The sequence below is a fragment of the Pseudorca crassidens genome, chromosome 14, assembly GCF_039906515.1.
Source record: "Pseudorca crassidens isolate mPseCra1 chromosome 14, mPseCra1.hap1, whole genome shotgun sequence".
In the NCBI taxonomy this organism is placed as follows: domain Eukaryota; kingdom Metazoa; phylum Chordata; class Mammalia; order Artiodactyla; family Delphinidae; genus Pseudorca; species Pseudorca crassidens.
The window spans coordinates 66,388,029-66,414,247 of NC_090309.1; the positions used below are offsets into that span (position 1 = coordinate 66,388,029).

General features: G+C 36.2%; 1 protein-coding gene across 3 annotated transcripts in view; it reads right to left on the reverse strand.

The window, feature by feature from the left end:
- The window catches only part of TTC27 (tetratricopeptide repeat domain 27), a 176,345-nt gene that overhangs the window by 112,100 nt on the left and 38,026 nt on the right, over nt 1-26,219 (reverse strand). For all 3 annotated transcript variants that reach the window (XM_067703305.1, XM_067703303.1, XM_067703304.1), the window contains exons 6-9: nt 24,476-24,640; nt 22,414-22,547; nt 15,491-15,603; nt 11,202-11,268 (exon numbers count right to left, since the gene is read on the reverse strand). In XM_067703305.1, coding sequence (XP_067559406.1) covers nt 11,202-11,268; nt 15,491-15,603; nt 22,414-22,547; nt 24,476-24,640 — 479 coding nt within the window. The remainder of the gene's footprint in view (nt 1-11,201; nt 11,269-15,490; nt 15,604-22,413; nt 22,548-24,475; nt 24,641-26,219) is intronic.

Here is a 26,219-nt window from a genome sequence, read left to right on the forward strand (position 1 = left end):
CACCTAGAGAGGTGGGATAGGGAGGGTGGAAGGGAGACACAAGAGGGAGGCGATAGGGGGATGTATGTACATGTATAGGTGATTCACTTTGTTATAAAGCAGAAACTAACACACCACTGTAAAGCAATTATAGTCCAATTAAGATGTTAAAAAAATAAAAGAAAGAAAAAAAGAAATTTGGTGTTTTCAACTAGCAGCAATTTGAGAATTAGGACAATTGCTACAGAACACTGTGCCTATTGCAACCATATACTTGTATGTGAAATGGAATTTCCACCATTTTCACATACTAGGGCAGAGGCCAGAAACCCCCTAAAAGTAAGTGGTAACATTTGTGTGTCTCTTTTTAAGGAAAGTTCTCTCATATCTCAAATCTCATTAACCAGAACTGCTGAAAGGTTACTCACTGAGTCAGTAGGTTTCTACAAGTGTATCATTTTTCATACACACTTTAACATTTCTATTGTTGTTGTGAAAGTTGAAATAAACTCTTTTATTTATAGTTAGAATATTTTATAAGTTAAAGAATCAATCCACTTCAGCAATTGTTGATAAGGAGTGTAACAAGATACCTTGAGTGCAAAAGGGAGACAGCTCTGCACGCCTCAGTAGGAGTTTCTCACTAAACTATGCCACCTGAGCTGATGCTTGGGCTCAGACCAGAAAGGGAGCTGTAATCATCTGTTGATGACATCTGAGGAAATGCCAGTAACTACTTGAAAAAGTCAGTGAATACCACTTTAACTTACATTAAAAAGTAAATTTTAATATTATGACACACTATACAGAAGGCATGATTTTACCTAGCTAACAATTTCCCACCATATGCAACATTACCCTCATTTCCAGATAAGTAGCCAAGAAAATTATGTACCACCATCAAAGAGGATCTGGAGTGTTGTTTCTATTAAAAACAAATTTCCTTTCATTCTTATCATTATACATTTCAAATACTCTTCTTCCAGAGGTCACTAGGACCCTTTACATGACAGACAGCCAGTCTGCTCCTTTAAATATGAAGGAACTTTCACATAGTTGCTTTTTCTACACATAAATCAAGGCAACTCAGAGCTCTCCTGTGGATGCATAGTTGTTTGGCTACACTAAAGGCAAATCAAACAACGCCAACCCAGGTCAGGCTGACCTTATAAACGTAAGGAACAAAGAAATATTATAAAAAAAACAAAACTATTCCCCCTTCTTAACAAACTGTTTAAAAGAGCATTCGTTGTTAAAATCAGTACCAAATAACTTTAAATTCCAAATGTAGTCTATAAATCATTCCCAGTAGAACAGCAGTCCAAATGCCCTGTCCTTGCTCTCTAGACCATTTAAAATCTGTCTCAAAGCTATTTTTCCCCAAGTCTTACTACTGCCTTAAACAAACCTTCCAACACAGCCAAATGAACCCAGTGCAGCTCACACATGGTCATCTCCTTGCCTTTGCTGGTGTTATCACTCCATCTAGATCCCATCTGTCTTTCAAGGCCCCTCTAATCCTCCCTTAGTGAACAAAGCCTTCTTTGACTGCTCTGTTCTAAATATTTTCTTCTTTTCTAAGCAGTTAGGGGATTTATTTATCTGTGCTATCAATTTGTAGTTTAAATTGCCTGGTACTGCTAATTACATTTTCATAAGTTTATCTGATCTTGGCTAAATTAAAAATTCCATGAAGGCAAGTCTTATGTTTTATACCTTTATTTCTTCCACAGTATCTAGCAGCATGCTTGGCAAATCCTGAGATTCTGGATCTCCTGCTATTACAACGCGCTCAAAGTTCTTTTCTCCAGTCTGCAAATTTTCACATAGAAAGCTGACACCAGAGAGATCAAGCTGATGGTCATTTGGTTGCCTCAAAAAAGAAAGATCTCCTGCATTCTGGAGATGCCAGTTCGTCAGTACCAGATGCACCTTTCACATGGTCATGAAAAGCAGACCTATTTAAAGCATACAAATTATTTTTGAACTGGATTTTTCATCCTTTAACACCATGTGAATTCATAATGTCAAAAGGCCTAACACCTGTAGCTTCAATGATGGCCAAAAGCCGAAGCACAAAGCCATGAGTCTGAGTAAGACTCCTCAGTATCAAATGTATCAACATCTTAGCTATAAGCCCCATATATTTCTCCTATCTGGGGACTGGAAGCTCCACTAAGGAGCTTTTCTTTCTTACGGTTTTTTCCTTCACCTTACATTAATGCTCTCCATTATCACCAGCCTAATAAACAGCAAGATTCACTTTAAAAGTAAAATATACACAATGATGTCAGTGTCGTTTATTCCTTAAAATCGTTTATCAAATAACATTTAAATGATTTTGGTCTTGCCCAAAATGCTTTTCAGATTTTTTTATTATTTGATATACAAAGAAGATTAAAAGTAACTAAAATGCAAGTTATAAAGTATAATATAAGCACCCGTGAATCTGGGACTGGTTTTTTTGTTGTTGTTTTTGCCATACCTTGTGGCATGTGGGAATCTTACTTCTCCAACAAGGGATCGAACCCACGTCCCCTGCATTGGAAGTGTGGAGTCTCAACCACTGGACTGCCAGGGAAGTCCCTGGGACTGGTTTTTTAACCTATCATTACCTTTATAAAACTCATCCACGTTGTTACTTATAGCTATAGTTCATTTATTTTCACTTCACTGTTGTATAATATTTCATACTTGTGATATAAGTTATCACAGTTTATTTATCCCTTCTCCTGTCAACAAACAATTAGGCTGTTTACAGTTTGTTTGCCATTACAAACACTGCTATTGTTAAACATTCTTACACACATCCACTGATGCACATGCATGAGTTTCTTAGATGTACTTCTAAGACTGGAATTTCTAGTTATACACAACTTCTTGGTGTTTTTGGACATCTCTCTGATGTGGATAAACATGGATTACATTATTTTTTAATTCTGCTTTTTAATTTCAAGTTATTTCTAGAAGTTACATTTTCTCTCCCAAATCATGAACATCTAATAACTAACATAAGTTGCTAGGTTATCTTTGTGATTATACCCTATATTTCTGTAAACGTTTCACACATAGCTGTTATGCATTATGAATGAGAAAACTGCAATTCATCCTTTAATCTGTTGTTTGTTGACTCTCAACCACAGTGGCTTGCCTTCTCTTCTGTTTATTGATCTTTAATTATGAGCTCACTGCTCAATTTTTAAGTTGGGTTTAGGAGATGTTTTCCTCTAGACAGACTGGTTTCTGCTGCCACAGCCAAGCAGCACCATGCAGTCACGATCACTTCAGACTTGCTTGCTTCAGTCTTAGCTCAGTGGAAAGTTCTGAAAGTGCTATTACTTCAGGTAACTCCATCCCTCACGGCTGCCTGCCGAGGCCTCGGCTCCCTGCCTCTCATTGCTGGCCCTGACCCCAGCTGCTGACGTCTCTGAGTGTCTATGCACATATGTACGTGTTTAAATCAGGTCTGAAGACTCCTTAGACACCTTTTCTACCTCTTGTGAGATTAGCAGTGTCTTAACACCGTGAAAGCCTCTGCTCTCTGGTCCAGGAGTCCCCCTTCTTCCTTTTATTTTAAGCCACGTCTTTAAATTTCGTAGCTCCTCCCTATTTCCTTTGCTGCTAAAGACAATATGGGGCAAGACAAGGTTGAAACCCAGTAAGAGACACAGGGAGACCGACCGAAGTTTAAAGGTAGCCTGAGTATGTTCCAGAGAGTCTGTGTATATCTTCAACCCCAAATAAGGATGGTTATTTAGCAATGAGGCAATAATGGACCTTGCTCATTTTCCATATAGTTTTGTGCCAGAGGTCTTTCAACTTTTTATTTTCAAATTTATTTTCTTCTTCAGAAAAGTTTTGAGAATAATACAAAGAATTCCCATACACCCTTCACCCAAGTGTTAACATTTTGCCACACAACCAATAGTCTGATCTGCAGGCCCAATACCGATTCTACTAAAGATGGCATTTACAGATTTAAAATAATTAAATTCTACTAATTAACTACTTTTATGTCCATTAACACAAGAAGTTACCTGAAATCATATATTAGTACCTCACTTTATTTTATTGTATACACAAGTTTCCTGCCCTGTGCACTCCTAAGCATTACATTCATCCTAACCATCTTTCTATTTGTTGTTTCTGTTGACTCTCAATCATGAGAGGGAAAAAATTCAATTCAATAAACATTTTAATATCGACAACCTGGGTTGGATGCTAAGGGTCAAAGGGACCCCCAACTGGAGATCTATACAGTATATCCATCCATTCAATTTTAGGGTTTCTTTTGAACACAAGTTTCCAAAAATATTTGGGTAAAACTAGCTTGATTCTGCCTTGAAAAAGAAGTAAGCTTCATACTGAATGTGAACACTGAGCAATTTCCCATCGGGAATTTGTTCTTCTCCTTCTACATTCTTTCCATTTAACACTTTAGGTAGGTTGAGTATTTCTGGTGTACTTCATAAATTGATGATAAGGACTAATCTACACGGAAACCGAAATCTACTTTGGCAAACTAATCCATCTTAAATATTACAGCTCTAAATAACATACATGCATTTTCCCTTTTAGTTATTCTTAGTGACTTTAATGAAGTATATGATAGGTACAATAAAATAAACCCATATTTAGTATAGTGTTTGATCTGTGTCGACAAATGTATACACCACAAACATCAAGATATACAAAATTTCTATCAGCCACAAAAATTCTCTGGTTTCCTTGCACCTCTTTGCAATCAATCTGTGATCTATTTTCTGTGATTATGATTTAGTTTTGCCTATTCTAGAACTCTAATGAAATCGAATCATACAATCTGGCTTCTTTAACTCAAAATCATGTTTTTCAGATTTCATCCACATTGTTGCATGTATCAATACTTCCTTTTATTGCTGAGTATTATTTCTTTAGATGGATATACTGCAATTTATCATTTCCTTGTTGATGGACATTTGCACTGTTTCCAGTTTTAAGCTATTATGCATTAAACAACTATGAACATTTGTGTAAGTCTTTGTGGAGCCACATACTTTCACTTTACATAGACAAATACCTAGAGGTGGGATTGATGATTAACTGTATGAGAAAATGCCAAACTGTGTTCCAAAGTGGTTGTGCCATTTTATGTCACATTATATTTACAATGTATGAGAATTCCAACTACTCTGTATGGTAATATACCTTTTAAGTGGTGTATAGTGGTATATTGTTGCGGTTTTAATTTGCATTTTCCCAATGACTACTGATATTAACAATCTTTCATTCTTTTAATGGTCATTCATATAACCTAATGTCATCAGGTAGTTTATTTTGTTTTTTTGTATTTTGTCCATAGTTTGTAATTTTTATCTGCAGACAGATGGGTCCAAAGAGCTTACTTGGCCATCACAGAAGCAAAAGTATTCCAAATAAATTTTAGAATCATCTTGTCAATTTCTGCAAAAATAGAAAAGAGAAGGGGGTTCTCCTGGATTCCAATTGCTACTGGATTTAAATTATAGCTCAATTTTGGGAGAACTGTCAACTCAATATTAAGCCTTCCAATCCATGAACATGGTAAGTCTCTCCATTTATTCAGATCTTCAATTTCTTAAAGCAATATTTGTCATTTTCAGTGTACGGGTCTTACACTTTAGTCAAATTCATCACTAAACATTCGGTGTTTTTATGCTATTGTAAGTAGTTTTAAAATTACTTTCCCAATTATTCACTGCTAGTATATATAACCATAACTGACTTTTTTATATTGACCTTGTATTCTCAGACCTTGCTTATTAGTTCCAGTAGCTTTCATGTCTATTCTTTATAGAGTTTCCCTATGTAACGAATTGCGCTATCTATGCAAAACGATAATCTTATATCTTCCTTTCCAATCTGCACTCCCTTTGTATCTTCTTAATGTTTTATTGCACTAGCTGGGATTTCCAGTTCAATGAAGAATAGAAGTGCCACTTTCCTGATATTAGAGGAAAAACTAGTTTTTCATCAATAATGATTTTAACTCTGATTTTTCATAGATACCCTTTATCAGGTTGATATTCTCTTCTATTCATAGTTTACTAAGTTTTTACAATGAAAGAGTGTTGAATTTTTTCAAATGCTAAAATAAATGAATATAATGAGATAATCATTCAGCTTTTCTCCTTTACTACATTTTAAGATGAATTGCAATGACTGTTTAATGTTAAACCAATTTTGCATTCCTGAGATAAACACTTATTTGGTCATAACTTACTATCCTTTTTATATACTGCTGTTTCATATATTTATTTTGCCCCAGATTTGTGGTTGTTTACAATGAGAGTTCAAATGCAGTACCAGTTACTCAAACATGGCTAGAAATAGACCCACAAATAAGCATTAACCTTAAGCCATGGTTAACTGTGAAGAAAGAAATCTAGCAGTTACCAAAGTAGATGATGGTAAGAAAAGAGCCATGTAAGATCCCACAAATCCTATTACTCATTATTCTTTCTCTGTCTATTCTTGAAGTAAGATATATACAAGTAACCTAGTTCAACTCCAATCAAAAAAAATATTTTAAGCCTCTGTTTAATAACAGTTAACCCACAAATGGAACAAAACATACCCATCTCCTGCTTCTTTAAAAGTTACCAAGTTATGACCCAGATATAGCTACAAGGCTCATGATCCGAATGCCTGTTAAATTAAAATGCATGAGTAACATCTGGGGAGACAAGTATTCAAACCAGAAAGAAAAGCAAAATCCTGGGTTATCCTGCTTAATACAGACATGTCAACATGTAATGCGAAGTATCATGACTATCTCACAGTTATATTGCCTATCTTAAAAAATTAAAATTAAGAAATAAGTATGCCCTAGAAGAAAAAAAGGTATAATTTTTCTCTTCAAAAATGGTTAGCAAACTATTTTAATTCCATAGTTAAGTATTTATTAAGTAGCCTTAAAATTAATAGCAGAAGGAGAAAATACATACAATATAATGTGTAACGTTCAAAGGTCTTTTTCCATTTTTCATTTGCAGAGACCTTGGGGCTTCAGGCAGACGGTGAGAAGGCAGGCTGCCAGTACCAATTCACACTTAAGCAGAACTTTTGCCAATGAAAACTGAAACACCTGTATGAATTAACTAAATTGTTCCCATTTTCAACAATGAAAGGAAATTAAAGGCATTACTGAATGTCACTGACTTGGCTCATCTGAAAGGAAATAACGTAGACAACACAGCTAATTTTAAATTATCAAGCCGACACAACATAAATGACTCTCTAGAACAATGTGGGTTATTTTTACTATGACTCATTCAGTTTTCCTGAAATGTGAGGAAAGAATATCTCAGGAAGAGCATTACATAATAACAATATTAAAAAGGTAAAGTATTCTTCTTGGGAAAATCTTCTGCCATTGCTGAATTAAAACTTTTTCCCAACATATCTCACATATATTTCAACATGCTACACCAACCTGGAAACAGTGGCAAAAATTCTTCCAAAAAAGAGATTTCACCATTATTTTAGTAAACTTTAGGATAGCACATGAGAACTGAACAAAATTCAGGACCAATAAGCCATTCATTTGTTCAGTAAGTATAAATCAAATGTTCAATAACTTTCATTCCTGTCCCTCCAAGTGCTCACAATACTCTGGTAGGGGACTGAGATTTCTACAGGACTTGCTCTTCTATCAACAGAGGAAGACACCTCACAGTCTCAAGAGTTCACAACTCCAGACCCCGGCCACCACGCCACAGCCATAGCATGGAAACGTATGCTCAGGAAGGAAGAGGATGCTGCTTCTTTCCTCTCTACTCCCTTCTCTTCCACATCTACAGCCAATTCCAAACCGGCCTTATCCAGTTAGGAAGTCCTATTCCTTGAAAACAGTAGCGCGCTCCTACAAACCAGCAACCAGATAAGCTGACTGATTCCTGAATGCTACGGGGGCACCAGGCTCTATCTACCCACTCTGAAGTATTTTCACATACATTCTGTAATTTGATCCTCAAAACAAGTTTTCAGTGCCGAGGGAGGGACACATCACTCCTTCCCTCACTTCACTGAAGAGGAAGATGAAATAAGTGGTTATCCTAAGGATACACTAGGTAGTACGCTGGGTGGTAGTACTACCTATATTATGGAACTAAGTGGAGCAATGCAGCACCTTGTTGCAGGACAGAAATAAATCCTGTTTCTGGTTCTAGTGTACTTCATTCATTCCTGCATTTTGCATACTTTTCTTGAGCAACAACTGTGAGTAAAGCATTGAAGCACTGCAGTAGGCCTTGTAGAAGACCCAGAGAAGAACAGAGACCAGTGCCTAAAACTGGAAGTTTATAGCCTTATGGGGAAGATAAGACATACACATAAATAATTACAATACTGTAAGCCCAAATATGATCCTTGTTAAAAGAGAGTTCAGAAGCACGGTAGCACTTAAAAGTGGTTCCTCTTGTCTCAAACACTCCTCTGGAGTTACATAGGATATAAATAATGGATATTTATGTCCAGGACATACAGTTATATAGGATATAAATTTTAGTGAAATTCTTCATTGAAACCAGGGGCCACTTCTAATTCACCTTATTACCCACTTCAGAATCATGCACAAAGAAGGGATAAGAGGAAAGACTGAATGATAAAAGGAAGAGCTGACTTGGGTTTTTCTGGTGTATTCCGTATGCTTCCTTTGGGATAAGAAATGGAATGCTTGGGGCTCCTCAAAGCCCTCCTCACTATAAGTTCCTTGCCTTACTTCTTACCAATTAAACATTTACTTGGCATTAACAAACTCATCTCTTTAGAAGAGTTAGGCCTGGCACTATAAAGCACTGTCACTGAACAGCTTTCCTCGAAAAAGAGATCAGTCCTCAGGTCAGTGCTGACTTGGAAGAGAGCTGGAGGAGGAGAGCAGAAAACTTATGTATTATAAAGCCCTGGGGGGAAAGTATGAAACCTGAGTTTATGACCTTCATTGCAAGTTAGGAGGGCTGAGTCACCTACCATCACAGGTTACCAGAGTTAACTACTTCAGAAGTACCTCACTGTGTAGAGGAACAAGAACAGGAAAAGAAGAAAGAAAGAGAGAGAGAAAGAGAAAAGAATCAGAAAAGAAATAAGAAAAGGTTAAAGAAAAGAATACACCCCACCCACAAAAAACACTAAAAAAAAAGTTAACTGCTTGAATGTAAATAGTGTTTTAATGTCATTTCAGGATAACTGTGGATAATCTACATTCCACAATAATCTGTTTATGAAGCCAATCCCAAGAAGGCGTTACTGCTGACCACTGTCCCCATGAGAGGACAGCAGGAACACTTCCTATCATATGCTGCATCCTGTTTAGCTCAGTCATCAGAAGAAACACAAGCATCCTGGTCATCATTTATCATCTAGATACTAGGTGACTGTCCCCATCCAGCTCTGTACTTCCCTACACTGACTCAAGCTCCCCATCATTCCAGACCCTCCATGTCCTTTCCTGTGCCTCACATCAGGAAGATCCATGTTCAACATCACCTTCCCATTGAGATCTTCCTCCACCTTCTTGTCTAAAACAGCCATCCCCGGGCTTCCCTGGTGGCACAGTGGTTGAGAGTCCGCCTGCCGATGAAGGGGACACGGGTTCATGCCCCAGTCCAGGAAGATCACACAGGCTCTGCGCGTCCGGAGCCTGTGCTCCGCAACGGGAGAGGCCACAGCAGTGAGAGGCCCACGTACCACAAATAAATAAATAACTAAATTAAAAAAAACAGGCATCCCCAACCCATTCTTATTCCCTTATACTGTTTTATATTTACACTGAGCACTTCTATTAAATATCTATTTATTTTTTTGTCTACTGTGCTATTTCCCTCACAAGAGTGTAAACTGATGTAAACTCCAAGAGGGAAAAGACTGTTTACTGCTGTATCTCCAATAACCAGCACAATGCCTGGTAGATATTAAGTATTCAATTGATATTAGCTAAATGAATAAATGGGAGGTACGTAACAATTTTTAAAATATATCGTTTAAAAAATGTTTAACACTTTACTTGTCAAATTCCCTATAGCATATGTAATGACTAATTAGGGACATTCTACATAGTTACCTAAACACTCATATGCTATAATGAAAAACAGCAGATTTCTAAGAATACTTAAGTGAGAAAATAAAACAGGCACCCAGAGGACTCAGAAGATTAACATCCAACCAGTTCCAAAACTGTATGTAGAAAATAGTAACTTGCAAAATTTATTTTACAGTACAAAGTAAGCTAGCTTTCCTTTCTACCAGATAAAAGTGCTTTATTTTTGCCTTATCTGAAAAATAACAAAGGAAGAAAACACCAGAATTCTAACTTGATCCCTAACTATGATAATAAAAATGTCTTTGAAAAAATGATGTATCTTAAGCAACTTGTGTTCATTAAAGACGTGTGTATCTTCTTCCTATCCATAAAGCTAAAAAGATACTGACTGACCTCTTGCTCTCTGACCTTCCTCTTCTAGAAAAGCCTTCTTTGATCATGAATCCTCAAACATCGATTACTCTATCTTTCCTTTTCACTGCCATTCTTCTCTAACTGTGGTCTTCATCTATCAACTTTATTTTCTTACACCCCATTCCCTCAATTCTCTGTAGTGAGGTGACTACCCAGCTATTCCACTGAAACTGTCATAGAGATAAGCAACGCAAAACATCAAAGCCTCAGCCTTTCCTCCAGACTGCTCTCCACTGCTGAACGCTGACAAGTACCCCTGGCTCTTGACACTGCCTCCTGCCTCAGCCTCCAAAACCCATTCCCTCTGCTGGTTCTCCTCCTCGCTCTCTGAAGTCCTCTTTCTCATCACATCCGTGTCGCATCACCTTCAATCTGAGACGAAAGAGTTGCACACTATACTGGCTTTGGAGTAAAGGTTCAAACTCTTGCTCTGTCACTTCATTTATTCATTCAACAAGTATTTATTGAGCACCTATTATATGTGAGGCCCTGAGATCAAACAAAGAGCAAGAAATATCTGGTCACCACCCCCAAATCTAAGCAAGTGCAAAGAAGAATGCTTATGTCTAAATCAGCAGCAAGATATATGCAGCTTGGAAACTAAAATAATGAGCTTTTTTCCCCTCAATTTCCTTAGGTGGCAGTGTTTCATCATAAGCAATCTGAGGCAAGAATATACCAGAGGCAAAATAATTTACAAGGAAAAAAAGAAAAAAAAAAAAGAAATGGAAAGGAAAAAGACATTACTCACGGATGTAAATGCCAGCAGCTCCTCTTCAGTTAACTTATGCACTGGGTTATTCTTTTGGAGATTTGTGCTTTACATTGAAAAAAAAAAAAAGCAAATTAATTCCAGAATGCATGTCATAATGAATGAAATATAATTTTTAAAAGTCAAGTAAACTATATTTACATATTTGAAAGCACATATTTTAATATTACTGCATTATATAGAAATGTAGAGATGAGTGTGCCAAAGATAAGTACAAAAAGTAATAAAATGCTGAGAAATGAAATGTGGTTGGTGTACAAAATATCAACACAATTTATTTTATAAGAAAAAAATGAAATCCAATCTGTGTCACTCCACAAAGAAAATGAAAAGAATATAGCAACAACTCCTATTTATCAAACTCATACAAAAAAAAATTTAGTATCACCATGAGACAGGCAAAAATTAAGAAGCTGTCAAAGAGGCAGATGATTTGATTGGATAATTTTGGAAAACAATTTAGCATTATCTTGTAAAGTGAACATTCATATATCCTAATCTCAGTAATTCCAGCCTAGGTATAGAGCTGAGAGAAATTCTTCAACAGGTGTACCAGGGATCATACACACGAATATCCATAGTAATATTGTGTGTAATAGGAAAAATCTGTTAACAATCCAGATGTCCAAAAAAGAAACCAATAAATTGTAAAATATTCACCCAATGGAATGTTATACAGCAAAGTAAATTTCAGCTATGTATAACAACATGGATGAGGCACAGAAAAAAGCAAATCACAGAAAACCACATATAGTAAGATAGCGCTTTTATAAAGCGTGAAAACAAACAAAATGAAGCAACTGACTTAGAGGTATAAAAGATGTGAATAAATATATTTTTTGAAAAGGCAAGAAAAAGACAAAATTCAGGACAGTGATTACCTTTTAAAGAGAGGCAGGAAGATGAGATGGGAAAGAAGCACACAGACTGAGCAGGTGGTATTTGTAATCTTCTAGTTTTTAAATTGGGCGGTGGGTTCAGTTTATTATTATATTATATAACTTATATTTATATATTACATAAGTTATTTTGTATGCAAATATTACTTGTATTAAGAATGAAAAGAAAATACCACCTCACAAAATAGTACCACTTCCTCATAATTTTCCATACTGTTGGAGGATTTTATAATGAGCATAAAATGTTTACATAATAATTGTTAAATGAACATATTGTTGGTAAAAAAAAATAAATGAATGGAAGGAAGGAATTATAAAATCATTTTATGTTGTACACCTGAAATTAATACAATGTTATGTCTCAAATTTACCTCATTTGAAAACATACACACACACAATACACACATACATACTTAGACATTTCTAGTTTGCACAAAGGAATTATGTTATCAGTTAGCAAGATGATCCAAATAACCCCTAAGGTCCTTTCGGTTCTAATACTATGACTCTGATAAGTGAACAAAAAAACAAAAGTCATTCTAAAATAAGAACCTCAACCAAAATGGATGAAAATTCATCCCTCACATACAAAATTCCAATCTTAACTTCACTGCATAAAGTATATAGATAAAGTTGAAATGCTACAGGCTCATTACAAGTAATTATGATACAGTAACTGAATCAGGCCACCACTCTTCACTGTAACTTACTAACTTAGGCTTAGAATATATTACTCTGCATATCTGAAAATCAGACTACTAATTCAAAAGCAATTACCCTTCTCACTCCAGTTGTCTGAATTACTGAAGGATTGCTATATTTTAAGGAATTTCTCCCACAGTTACTTTACATAAAAGCAATCAGGTACATTGATGTATGAGACACATGGCCTCCAGGTAAAATCAAGTTCAAGCAGGAGGCCAGTGAAGCAAAGGAGTTGAAGAAAAGGAGCATGAAGCTGGCCCCACAGTTTGGTCAATCCACCATCTATATGAATTCCCCCTATGTCTCCTTTCCAAAGAACCCAGCCCACCACAATGTCCAAATCACCTCTTCACAGGGGTTAGTGGCCACGGAGGTCACGCAGAGATCAGACAGTTTAATAAAATCATGACCCCCACATGCAAATCATCAATTCACGGATGTTCCAACCCAGAGGTTTATAAAGTGCATCAGATGCCCCAAGATTCAGAATATAATCAAGTAGTTTCTACCAAACAATGAAGATTTAAATTGCCCATGAAATCCATTCAGCACTTTTAATTGTTCTATATATTGAGATTCTACCAAGATCATATTTGGGGGAAAAAAAGTATTTGCAGACAAGCATTTTCTTGGTTTTTCAGTCCTCTCTCAACTGTGAAGTCAAACTCAATAAAGCTAAAGCACAACTGAGAGAAGTCTGGGAATATATATATTGGGTTTGATTTAGTTTCCTGTTGAGTTGACAATTATGTTTGCCAAAATAATCTTTTAAGAAATAGCATAAAGGAAAACTCAGAATTTGGGTCCATAAAACCTGGATTCAAGCCCTAAATGCTGTACTGTAATTCTGATTGAGTCATTTTGCCATTTAAACGCTGATTTCCCATCTGAAAAATGGAGAAAAACAACAACCTCTAGGACTGTTAGAACATTAATGAGGGATAGTGTGAAAGTACATGGTATAATTCCTAGCACATAACACTGCTTGTAAATGATTGCTGTTTATATTATTTATACACTAAGTATCATTATGAATTGAACAAATAATTCTTTGGCAGTAAGCATAAATTCTGTCACTGGAATAAAATAATGTGATAAGACAACTGATTTGGATTAGAAACAGAACTCTGCATGTGTGATTCTTTTTAATCAAACAAAAGGGGACTGTAGAACTGAATTTAACTTTTGTATAAATGAAAACCTACTGTTAGTGTAAAGGAGATAAAATGCTATGAGGTGAACACAGAAAGATAAGTTCTACTGAGCTAAAACACAAATTTTTTTATAAATGCTCCCTTTATTAAATTGCCTATTACTAATTTAACCAGTCTCAATATTTTAACTTAGTGAAATAGCCTATTTTGAACATTACTAAATCTCCAGATGAGAAATGGGATATTTATATACTCTAAAAGACCATGTTAATAACAAAAGTTAAAAAAGAATAACTTTACATTGGAGAAGCCTGGCAGACCCCACTTTAATCATGTGATCAAAATAACATGGCCAGTAGAGGAACAAATCAAAATTGTTTTCTACCTGCTGGGATGCAATAAGAACCACAAAACCTCCATTTTCTGATACCTCTGATAATGATACAAAATGTGAAACTAATCCATTTTTTTTTAAAATCAGACAAATTCAAACTGAGAGTAAGCCTACAGAATAACTGGCTTATAAATTTTAGGTGTCAAGATCATGAAAGTCAAGCAAAAATGAAGAACTATTCCAGATTGATAGAAACTAAAGGGACATGACAACTAAATGTAACACATATGTTCTAGACTGGATCCTGTACTATAAAGGAGATTATTGGGACAACTGACAAAACTTGAATGGGGTCTGAGTAGGAAGTGACAGTAAAGTATGAATGTTAAATTTCCTGATTTTGATAGCTGTATTATGGCTATGCACAAAAGCTCCCTTGTTTGTTGAAAACACACACTAAAGTATTCAGGGGTGATAGAATATCATGTCGGAAAATTATTCTCAAAAAAGTTATTTCCAATGCCTTGCCCTTGCCACTTTTTTCCAAATTTGAAATTATTTCAAAATAGAAAAATAAAATAAAATGAAAAACTATTTCTACCACACATAAGGTTCTCTTGTATTAAAAAAAAATTCTAGGGACTTCCCTAGAGGTCTCGTGGTTAAGACTTCACCTTCCAATGCAGGGGGTGCGGGTTTGATCTCTGGTCGGGAAGTGAAGATCCCACATGCCTCGGGGCCAAAAAGACAAAACATAAAACAGAAGCAATATTGTAACATATTTGATAAATATTTTAAAAATGGTCCACATCAAAAAGTCTTCAAAAAATAAAATAAAAAAAAAATAATTCCATACTCTGAACGTAAATATCCTCAAATGTCAAAACAGTCACCTACCCTAAATACTTCATTAAGAGTCTATTCCTAGCCAAGGTTAACCAAAGAAATTTTGTTTATGAAGAAAAGAGAAGGATAAGTATACCAACTTACAGGAGATTCCTGAGATTCCTCATTTCTAACTCTAATTGGTTGCCCAAGTATTCTTCATCTTCATAAGCCATGACAAGATTCTCTACTCATCCACAACTCTGGGGGCCTGCTCGAACAAAGATTTCCCCAACACAAGAGAACCAATATGCCAGAAGTTTAAGGTAGCCAAGTAAGTCATTAACTCACCAGATTCCAAGGATAACAGCAAGCTCTTCAGCACACAGGTCAGGCATCTGAGACTGTTCACAATCTGCTAACTTTATCTCATTTAGAACAGTATCATCATTGAGCTCAATATTCTGGTGGAATACAAAAGAAACTACTTAGAACAAAAAATTAATTCTGATTCATTCAACAGACTATACACAACAGATTGCTGGGGGGGTAACATCTTTTTGTTCAAGATTTTACAATGTCTATATATGGTCAATAGGCTGCTTCTTGTGAAACACATATTTGGAGACAATTTACTGTGCAGAAATGGAGGACACGCATCTATATCTCAGGATGCACTGACAACATCAATAACAGGGAATGACTGCTACTGTTGATTCAGCCTAGTAGGCAAAAGCCCCTCTAACACATCAGGATTCAAAACCAGATCTTTCTACTCTAATTCTAAATTATAATCTAAAACATCAACTGCCAACTCTGTTTCTCAATAGGATTTAGAATAGGCAAAACAATTTGAGAAAGGAATAAAACCTGAAGACTTAGAGAACTTGGTAGAGTACTTGATTTCAGAATTACTACAAAGCCAAGACAGTGTTGTACTAGCATGAAGACAGACATATAGATGAAAGGAATAGAATAAAGTCCAAAATTTTAGACCCATGTTGTATGGTCAATTAATTTTCAAAGGTGTCTAGGTGAGTCAAACAAAGGAAAGGTTTTTCAATAAATGATGTTAGAACAACTGTATATCCATTTGGGAAAAAATGACCCTCCGTCCTGATCTCACACCATACACAAAAATTAAATCAAAATTAATCAGAGACCTTACTGTAGAAGCTAACACTAAAAAACTTCTAGGAAAAAAAATCATAGGAGAAAAGCTTTGCCACTTTGGGGTAGGCAGACAGTCCTTAATTAGGACACAAAATACTCGAACCATCAAAGAAAAACTTAATAAACTGGACTTCAGCAAATTAAAACTTCTGCTCTTTGAAAACATTGTTAAGAAAATGAAAAGCCAAGTTACAGACTCAGAGAACATATTCACAAAACAAATATCTGAAAAAAGGCTTGTATTCAGAATATGGAATTACAGCTTAAGAAGAAGATAAACAACCCAACATAAAAATGGACAAAAGATTTGTACAGACACTTCACAAAAGAATGGGCAGTAAGCACATAAAAAGATCCTCAACAACAGCAGTCAAAAGGGAAATACCAATTAAAATCAGAATGAACTACTAGTACACACACATTAGAATAGATAAAATTTAAAAGACTGACAATACTAATTGTTGACAAGGATCTGGAACAATTAGAACTTTCATACATTGCTGGTAGAAATGTAAAATGGTACAACCATAGAAAACAGTTTGCTAGTTTCTTATAATAAACATATTTACCATATGAGCTATCAGTTCCACTATGTAGTTACCTATGAGAAACAAAAACATATGTCCACCCAAAAACGTGTGTGTGTGTGTATATATATATATATGTATATAAATAAAAAAGTGTTCATGGCAGTTTTATCTGTAATAACCCTAAACTGGAAACAACCCAAATGTCTGTCAACAGGTAAACAGATTAAAAAGAAAAATTATGCTATATGCATTTAATAAAATTCTAATCAGAAACAAAAAGGAAGTACTGACACATGCAACTACATAGATATATCTCAACTGCTGAGCAAAAGAGGCCAGATACAAAAGAGTACATACTGTAGGATTCCAGTCACATGAAATTCTAGAAAAGGCAAACTACCTGTAGCCACAGAAAGCAGATTAATGACTCTTTAGGGCCAGAGAGGATGGGGAATTAACTGCAAAGGGGCAGGATGGAACTTTCTAGGGTAATGAAATGTATCTTGACTGTAATGGTTGTGTGTATATATTTTTCAAATCTCAGCAAACTGTACAATTAAAAATTTTCTGTGTATAAGTTATATCTCAATAAAATGGATTTTTAAAAAAATTAATCATCAAAACATAGTAAAATCACGATGAGAAACCACTACACGCAACTCACCAGAATAGCAAAAAAATTTTACCAAGCACTGGCAAGGATGCAGAGCAGCTGGTGCTCTCATATACTGATGGTGGGAATGTGAAATAGTACAACCACTTTGGAAAACACTTTGGCAGTTTCTCAAGTTGAAAATACACTTACCACACAACCTAGCCCTTCCATTCCTCGGCATTTACCCCTGAGAATTAAAAACATACGTTCACACAAAGACTTACACATGAATGTTCCAAGCAGCTTTATTCATAACAGCCAAAAACTAAAAATTGCTCGATTGTCTACCAAGCGGTGAATGGATAAACACACTGTGGCTTATCCATACAATGAAATAACTCAGCAATAAACAGGAGCTAACTATTGGTATCAAAATATAGATGAATCTCAAAACATTATGCTAAGTGAAAGAAACCAGACACAGAAGAGTCATACTATATGATTCCATTTGTTTGAGATTCTAGGAAAAAACAGCTCTGTGACAGAAAGCAGACCAGTGGGAGGGAAAGTGATTGACTGCAAAGGAGTATGGATGGACTTCTTGGCCTAATGGAAATGGTTCTGTATTTTGATTACAGTGGTGATTACATGGGTCTACCTATTTGTCAAAACTCATCAAATTGGACACTTAAAATAAGTGCATTTTATTTTATGTAAATTATTCCTCAATAAACCTGATTTAAATTTTTTTCTAATTCAATAGAAGTAGTAGCTAAAACTAGGAAGACTTTAAACTGTAGGCCTAGCTCTATCTATAAGGTTTCGAGAAAAGAGAAAAGAGTACAACAACCTCCAACAACTGCTGACAGGAGAAACACACAACTTTAGGTGGCTACTCAGGCTCGACTGAAAAAGTGTCTCCTCCTCCCTGACCCGCACAACCTCAAAAGGCAGAGCTGGCAGGTGCACAGCGCACCCTGGTGGCCAACCGTTTTCAATACAAGCCTTTCATATTTTTTTTAGGAAGCTACTTATGTAATTCTAAATTTTCTAACAGCTACACTTTAAAAAGTAAAAATAATAATAAGTGATTTAACCTAATACATCAAAAATATTATCCTTGTAACATGTATCAACAGAAAATAATTAATTAGATACTATACACTCTTTCATACACAGCTTATGAAATCTAGTACATCTTTTACACTTATACTTCAGCACATCAAAGTTTGGACCAATCAATTTTCAAGTGATTAATAACCATATGTGGCTACCATATTGGACAGTGCAGCTCCAGAGTACCCAAATCTCTCACCTTTTCACATCCAGATAGGGTTGTATCAACCTGCTTTTAATATCCAATGTTTGTGGAGCACCTTTATAGATCTAATCTGATCCCTTAAAAAAAGTGTGATGTGGGGACTTCCCTGGTGGTCCAGTGGTTAAGAATCCGCCGTCCAATGCAGGGTTCAATCTCTGTCCGGGGAACTAAGATCCCACATGCTGCGGGGCAACTAAGCCCGCGTGCCACAACGAGAGAGAAGCCCGCACACTGCAACCAAGAGCCCCTGTGCCGCAACTAAGACCCCACGTGCCGCAACTAAGACCCATCGCAGCCGAATAAATAAATTTTTTTTTTTAAAAAGTGTGATGTGGGGAAAAACAAATGAGGAGGCTAAAAATACAATAACTTTCCCAGGTTCTCACCTCGGCTAGACAATAAAGGTGTGACAGGGACCCAAGTCTCCACCTCCCAGCGAGGACTCCTTCCCCTCCAGCCCCCACAGAAGACCTGAGACAGGTCAGCCTTAACAACAAGGCATTATTTATTACTCTTCAGCTACAAACAGGTGATCAAAATAGTTTCAATATTCATTCAAGATACTCTGCGTTCCTATTCAGCTCTTTTCGAAATTAAAACTGGTTGGCTGCACCACCTACTTGCCTATGTGTTCTACAAGCCACAAATTTAAAATACGGTTCTACTTTAGTCCCACTCCAACCTCATAACGTTCTACTGAATCAAAAATTTAGCTACAGTCTTTCAGACCTCCTAGTCAAGTGATGCTTATGATACTGTTATTGCTCACCCATCATAAATTTGTTTCTTCTTTTCATGCTGCCCTTGCTGTGTAATAAACGTTATATCTAGATAATCAAACTAAAGCCTGAAACTGCAAGAGTGTGGACTTTTGGACAGACTTTGTTTTTGCACATAACCTTGTACAATCCTGCAACAGAGGCCAGTCACAGATCTAGATTGTCCTGTATTATTGCATTTTTCTTGTTCTGAATATCCTTGACATTACAGCTGACAAAAATGAAAACTGATATCGCAGATCTGTTTTCTGAAACCTTTAAAGCTAAAATCACATGCAAGAATTGACTTTGCAACTACTCATATTGACACCCTTTCAATCTGTATGAACGCTTTGGGTTGTGTAGAAGCAGCAAATCAATGGGTGCCGTTTTATCTTTAGTTAAACACCATCTTGGTGTATTCATTTACACCATCTTATATGTGACACACTGCTGTACAATGTGTAATTCTGTGATCTTGATTTCCCTTTGTATTCATTTTAAGCATCTTTATAAATTGCTGTATTGTGCTTAATGTAAAAAAAAAAGAGAAAAAGAAATAGCACGTAATTTATCTCCAATTCATGGGACACACCATATTCAGCACTTAATGTATATTTCTTTTCAATGATGCTGATCATGTATGTGTTTGTGTTTTCTGTGAATATACAATTTTAATTTATTCTCCCTCCTCACACCGTGCCCTCATGATTGAATAATAAAGAACAGAGACTGCGCCTTTGATTTGCACATTGGGGTTGCTCATAACTGTTGGCTTATTAAAGCCTGAAGTCCAATAGCTTCAGGCTATGTAATTCTCCATTAATAACAGATTAAAAGTCTAGCAAGGTCCAAAGGGAAACACTATGTTCCTCACTGGCAATAAAATTACTGTATTTCCTCAATTCTAAGATATACATCTTCACATTGTAACATTTCTAATCACGATGTATTTTATAATCACTATAATTGGTATAATAGTGTTCCTTTTTTCCTGAAGAGTTTGGTTATTAAACAGATGGTGGGGACTTCCCTGGTGGTCCAGTGGTTAAGAATCCGCCTTCCAATGCAGGGGACGCGGGTTCGATCCCTGGTCGGGGAACTAAAATCCCACATGCTGCAGGGCAACTAAGCCCACATGCTGCAAGTACTGAGCCCATGTGCTCTGGAGCCTGGGTGCCACAACTAAAGAGAAGCCCATGCGCTGCAACAAAGAGCCCGCATGCTGCAACAAAGATCCTGTGTGCCGCAACTAAGACCCAATGCAGCCAAAAAATTAATAAATAAAATAAATTAAAAAAAAAAAGATGGTGTATTTTATAATCTAATGGTATCTGAATAAGAAAATATCATACATAACTGATTAAACAAGCAAGTCTATCTTCCATCCATGAGTAAAAAGCTGTTTCTATCTAATCCATACCTACATCACATAATTTGTACTTTCCACCTTTAAGTGGTAATTAATGAAGATCATAAAACTATCAGAATGTATTTTATTTCAAGTATGAAAGAATAAATTCTGTATTAAATTGTACATCATTTTTATACATTCCTCATAAGAGTCATCACATTCTATTTATAATCATAGGAGACAATTTTCAATACGAGAACTCCACACTAATAAACAAACAAACAACAATGGATTACTGAATTAAATGCTTACATTGTGGAATTAAATCTCTTTTCATTGATGCTGTGCTATGGCCTAAAATCCAGCTTACGATACTTAATCTAAGACTCAGGGAGGGACTTGGGTTACATCAAATAGCTGAAGGAGAAGGGTCTGGGATATACAAGGAGGAAATGGAGGATGGAAGCAGGTATCAACACAGTTCCCCGACCAGCATCAACACAGCAGTACAAATACTTGTTCAACTGTGGCTCTAACTACATCAGGAGATATAGGCTGTCCTCTGTGCAGTCTCATCCCTGAGTTTCTCCATCTTTCCCTTCCTTCCTTCCTTCCTTCCTTCCTTCTCCTCTTAGATCAGCAACTGTCCCCACCCTGAGTTACCACAAAAGCAAACAGAGAAGCTGGAGCAAGCCCAGGAGGGACGTAAGATCGCATCAAAGGCCTTCCTCAGGACTCCTTACTGCTGCCACTCTTTCCCATCTCCCTAGTCCCTACCCTTGGCATTATTTTCAGTACACAACAGAATTTTCCTGTGCAATGCACCAAGTAAATTTGTTTGCAGGCTCTGGAATGAAAAGTAGCAAGACATGGGCTTCAAGGACGGTAACATCAACCAAAGAACAAGCAAAAATGTTGGTTTGGGGTCTCTGGGATAAGAAAATGTAAATGCTAATGGCCTCCATGGAAGCAGATGGAAAGGCCTATTGAGCAGGTAAACTGACTAAAAGCTATAAATTTAAGCTACAAGAGAATGTATTAGCCAAGTCAAGAAAACATACTAAGGCAGCAACCAGCCCAGTAATGACACAGTAACTAAGGACAGACCAGAAAACTGGTAAAAAGGAATTCTGATCATCTGTTTACATATTTAGAAGAAACCCAAGAAATTTCAAGGCTCTTAATATTTGAAAATATCAACAGAAGGCAAAAAATATGGTAGCCACTGGAAAAATTAGTCTCTACTCAGTCTGCCTTTTGGACTTTTTTCAAGGGCAGTAATACATAACTAACTGCATTACTAATTCATACTTACTGAAGTCTAGGGAAAAAACAACACTTTATCTCTATTTAAAGGTAAAAATGGCTTAAAAAAATGGGTCCTGTTTTGTTTTGTTTTGTTTTAAAACATCCAGCCACCTTGTAAAAGCTCAAGAAGGGTCAAAAGAAGCCTCTTCCCACCCCATCCAGTGTTTCTACAAAACTCACCTATGGAAACTGTTAGACTTGGATGCTAATTTAAATAATTTACAATCCTACTTACCTTGGTTAAATATTCCTGAGGAGTGGGTGCTGGAGTGAATTCATAATTTGAAAACACAGCTCCTTCCCTTCTTACATCTAGAATAAGTTGGGCCACGTAATTTTCCTGGAACCGTGTCCTTTTTCCCAAAGCACCTGAATAAATATATACTAAATTATATGTATCAACTTGTCAATCAGACATACAGTACAATCTTAAAGAGTAGTATTTTCAGAGTGCTTTAGAGCTTATAAGGTATTTTCTCCATCTCAAATAACAGAAACCTGAGGCTCAAAGATGACTTTAAAATGACTTTTTATAAAATTATAAAGCCAGTAAGTTATAAGGTCAAAACTCAAACCCAGGATTTCTGCCACTAGTTTCCACATACTTACTTTTTCACTAAACTACCTCCCTTCTCAAAAAAGATAACTCATTAGGTGTCATAGAGAGAAGAAATACTATCCTCTCCATACAACAGATGAAAAAAGGGAAGTTCTGAAGTGCAGTCATTTGCTCAAGATCACAGGGTTTTCAGTATCAGAGCCAGGGCTTAAAGCCAGGGTCTTCAGGTTCTAAATCCCACAGTCTTTCTATTACACTATCTGGCTCCACGTAAGACCAAATTTTTTTTCATTTTGTATCTGAAATAACTTGCTGCAGAACAGCTTTAAGAGAAGCAAAAGCTCTGACATCTATTCTCTAGCAAGAGTCAGATTACAAAGACCCTTGATTACAAAAACCAGTCTAAGAAGTCTGGATTTTATCCTGTGATGAGTCTGGCTCTACTTTATACAACAACCATTTAAACACGTTATACTAAAAATAGCTACTGAGATGGTCTAACACAGCTTACTTTTTTATAGTAAGGCTAAAGCTGAAAAGAAAAAAGTAATAATCTGATTCTCATTTTATATTTGTGAGCACATTTGTATTTTTAAGTTCTTCAGCCTTAACTTGGAAAAAAATATGAAGAACTAGCTAGTAAATACACCAACAGCTAAAGCTGACTATACTGGGTACCATGATACTAGTTTTTTAAATAATCCAAAAAAAGAAGTCTCCTAGGACCGAAATATTTAAAAACAAAATCTCTGAAACTAACCTCACAGCTTATATTACATATATCTCAAATACAAGACTCCAACTTACACCTGGCCATTGTCACAAAGTTGTAAGTTGGATATTTAATAATTCTCCCCATACAAACAATGTAATAAAAGGTGGGTAAGATGCCAGACTAGGCCACAAAGTCACATTTACCTCATAATGTATCTGAAGGATTTTATTGACAGGACTACCTCAATAAGCACAGAGTTTGGGGACTAAGAATGGGCCTTAGAGATAATCTAGACCAAGCCTACGCAGGACAAGCAGTTTCAATCATTTCAACATTCACAGATTGTTGTTTCAACATTCACAGAGCCCAGGTTCAACAGGTATAAATGGTGTGACCCACTGATGATGTCTGATTTTCATGAATGTCTTCAATATAGAATGCCAATTACATTGTGAGACTAGGGACAGGGCAATACATTAAGAGAAAATAATGTTTCTTATTTGGTACTCAGAAAAAAACACAGAGATCTTGGGAAAAATTCTTCAATTTATTTGTTCTTCCAACAAATGTTTATTGAGTGCCTACTGTATGCCAGACAGTGTTCTAAGGCCATGAAGAAATATCTAAACAAAACAGTCAAAAATTTCTGTTCTTAAGAAATACAAGAAAGGCAGGATGGAAGCTGCAGGTGGGTATTTAACAGAAAGGGCAAACTAAATTTGGGAATCAGGAGGGGCCTTGGGAAGCCCACACGCACAACCAAATACACAAAGTTCATTTGTGTACTGCCCAGCTGCCACATACTACTGACATGTCTAACTAGACATGGGCATCTGCAGGAATAAAGTATATGATTTCAACTTTGTTCTAAAACTATGAATTTTTAAATAAAAATCTATTTTTGTAAAGCAAACAAGAGGACACAGATAATAAAATACAACCATACAATACAGCCAAACTGCCAATTTTATATTAGTTTATCATAAAAATAAATTATCCACAAAACGTAAAAAAAAATCTTACCTGTCAAATCAATTTGTAATCTGCAGATCTCTTTAGCAATATTGAACTGATCTTTTGCTTTTTTATATTCATAATAATATAAAAATATATATGCACATTCCAGATGGAACTGAACAGCCAAATATCGACCTGAATCATCTACAAACAGATCCTCTAGTTTCATCACTGTAAGACAAAAGATGAAACATTAAAAAGTATGATGAGAATAAAAATATAAAGTAAAACACTGAGTCCATAATATATGAAATATATATATTACATAGTTCCTGCTCTTAAAGAATTTCAAATTTGGAAGATGAGAGACACATATAATAACAGTTTACAGTAAGCATTCTCTGAGCACTTACACGTTCCAAGCTTCAAGCTAAGGATATTATATACATTATCTCCTTTATTCCACACAATCCTAGGAGATATGATTCATTACCCTACTCTTTCTTATTTTAGAGTACTTGTCTTAATCGTACAATAAAAAAATATGACAACACAAGGTGATGATACAATATACCAAGTGAATCTGCAAAGTTAAACGATATGAAAATCTAATGAACAGATCAGCTTACAGACAGTTTTCCACATAAAGAATGTAGAATTTCTCCCTTAAAAGAAGAAACAGATATATATCCATATAGAGCTAAGACAATATGAGTATCAAATAGAAAATGTATAAGTATTGGCTTAGCAGTCATATTCTACTTTATTTCTCTAAACACATGAGATGAAAAGATGGGAGAATAATAGCCTAATAACATGGTATCTGAAATAAGATGATTTTCAAAATTAATTATATATAATAAAGGGGCTAGTTGGCATACACCAAGGGAGTTTCCAACAGGTCACCTCATCCATCCCTCTACAATATCCCTGAAAAACTATCCTTCACAAATGTTCCCGGAACAGGATCAGCATTGCACAAAACAGCTTACATGAATGAAAGTATAATGAATGAATAGAAAACACACTTAGAATGTCCAAAAATTGAGAATCAGTTTTCTGTAATTCAAGCTGAGAGGGAAGTGACATTGATCGATGGCTACTCTGCTCAGCACTACGTATTTTACATGTTGTGTTAATTCTCACAATGATGTCTTTAGGGTTGACATTAACCCCACTGAACTCATTAGAAAACTGAGCTTACATCGCTTACTGACTAGTCACCTCACCTGTTAAATGACAAAGCCAGAATTTGAATCCAAACTTGTTGGGAAAACGGGAGGAGGGAGCTGGCATTGGAAGGACAAAGGTGTAGAGATGATGTTACAAAACCTAATCTACTTTCTCACCAAGTAATCGGACAGAAACCTACAGCTAAGAAACAGACATCCTTTGTCTTACCATGAACTGAAAATAAAATGAGTCTGAAAAAGAAAGTGTTTTTCTATATACTGTCAGTCCTTTAAAGAGATTCTTAACTCAAATAAAGAGACTAAATCAAGATGTACATGTCTTAGGACTTCCTTGGTGGCACAGTGGTTAAGAATCCACCTGCCAATGTAGGGGACACGGGTTCAAGCCCTGGTCTGGGAAGATCCCACATGCCGTGGAGCAACGAAGCCCATGTGCCACAACTACTGAGCCTGCGTTCTAGAGCCCGTGAGCCCCAACTACTGAGCCCGCATGCCCCAACTACTGAAGCCCGCGTGCCTAGAGCCCATGCTCTGCAACAAGAGAAGCCACCGCAATGAGAAGCCCGCACACCGCAACGAAGAGTAGCCCCCGCTCGCCACAACTAGAGAAAGCCCAC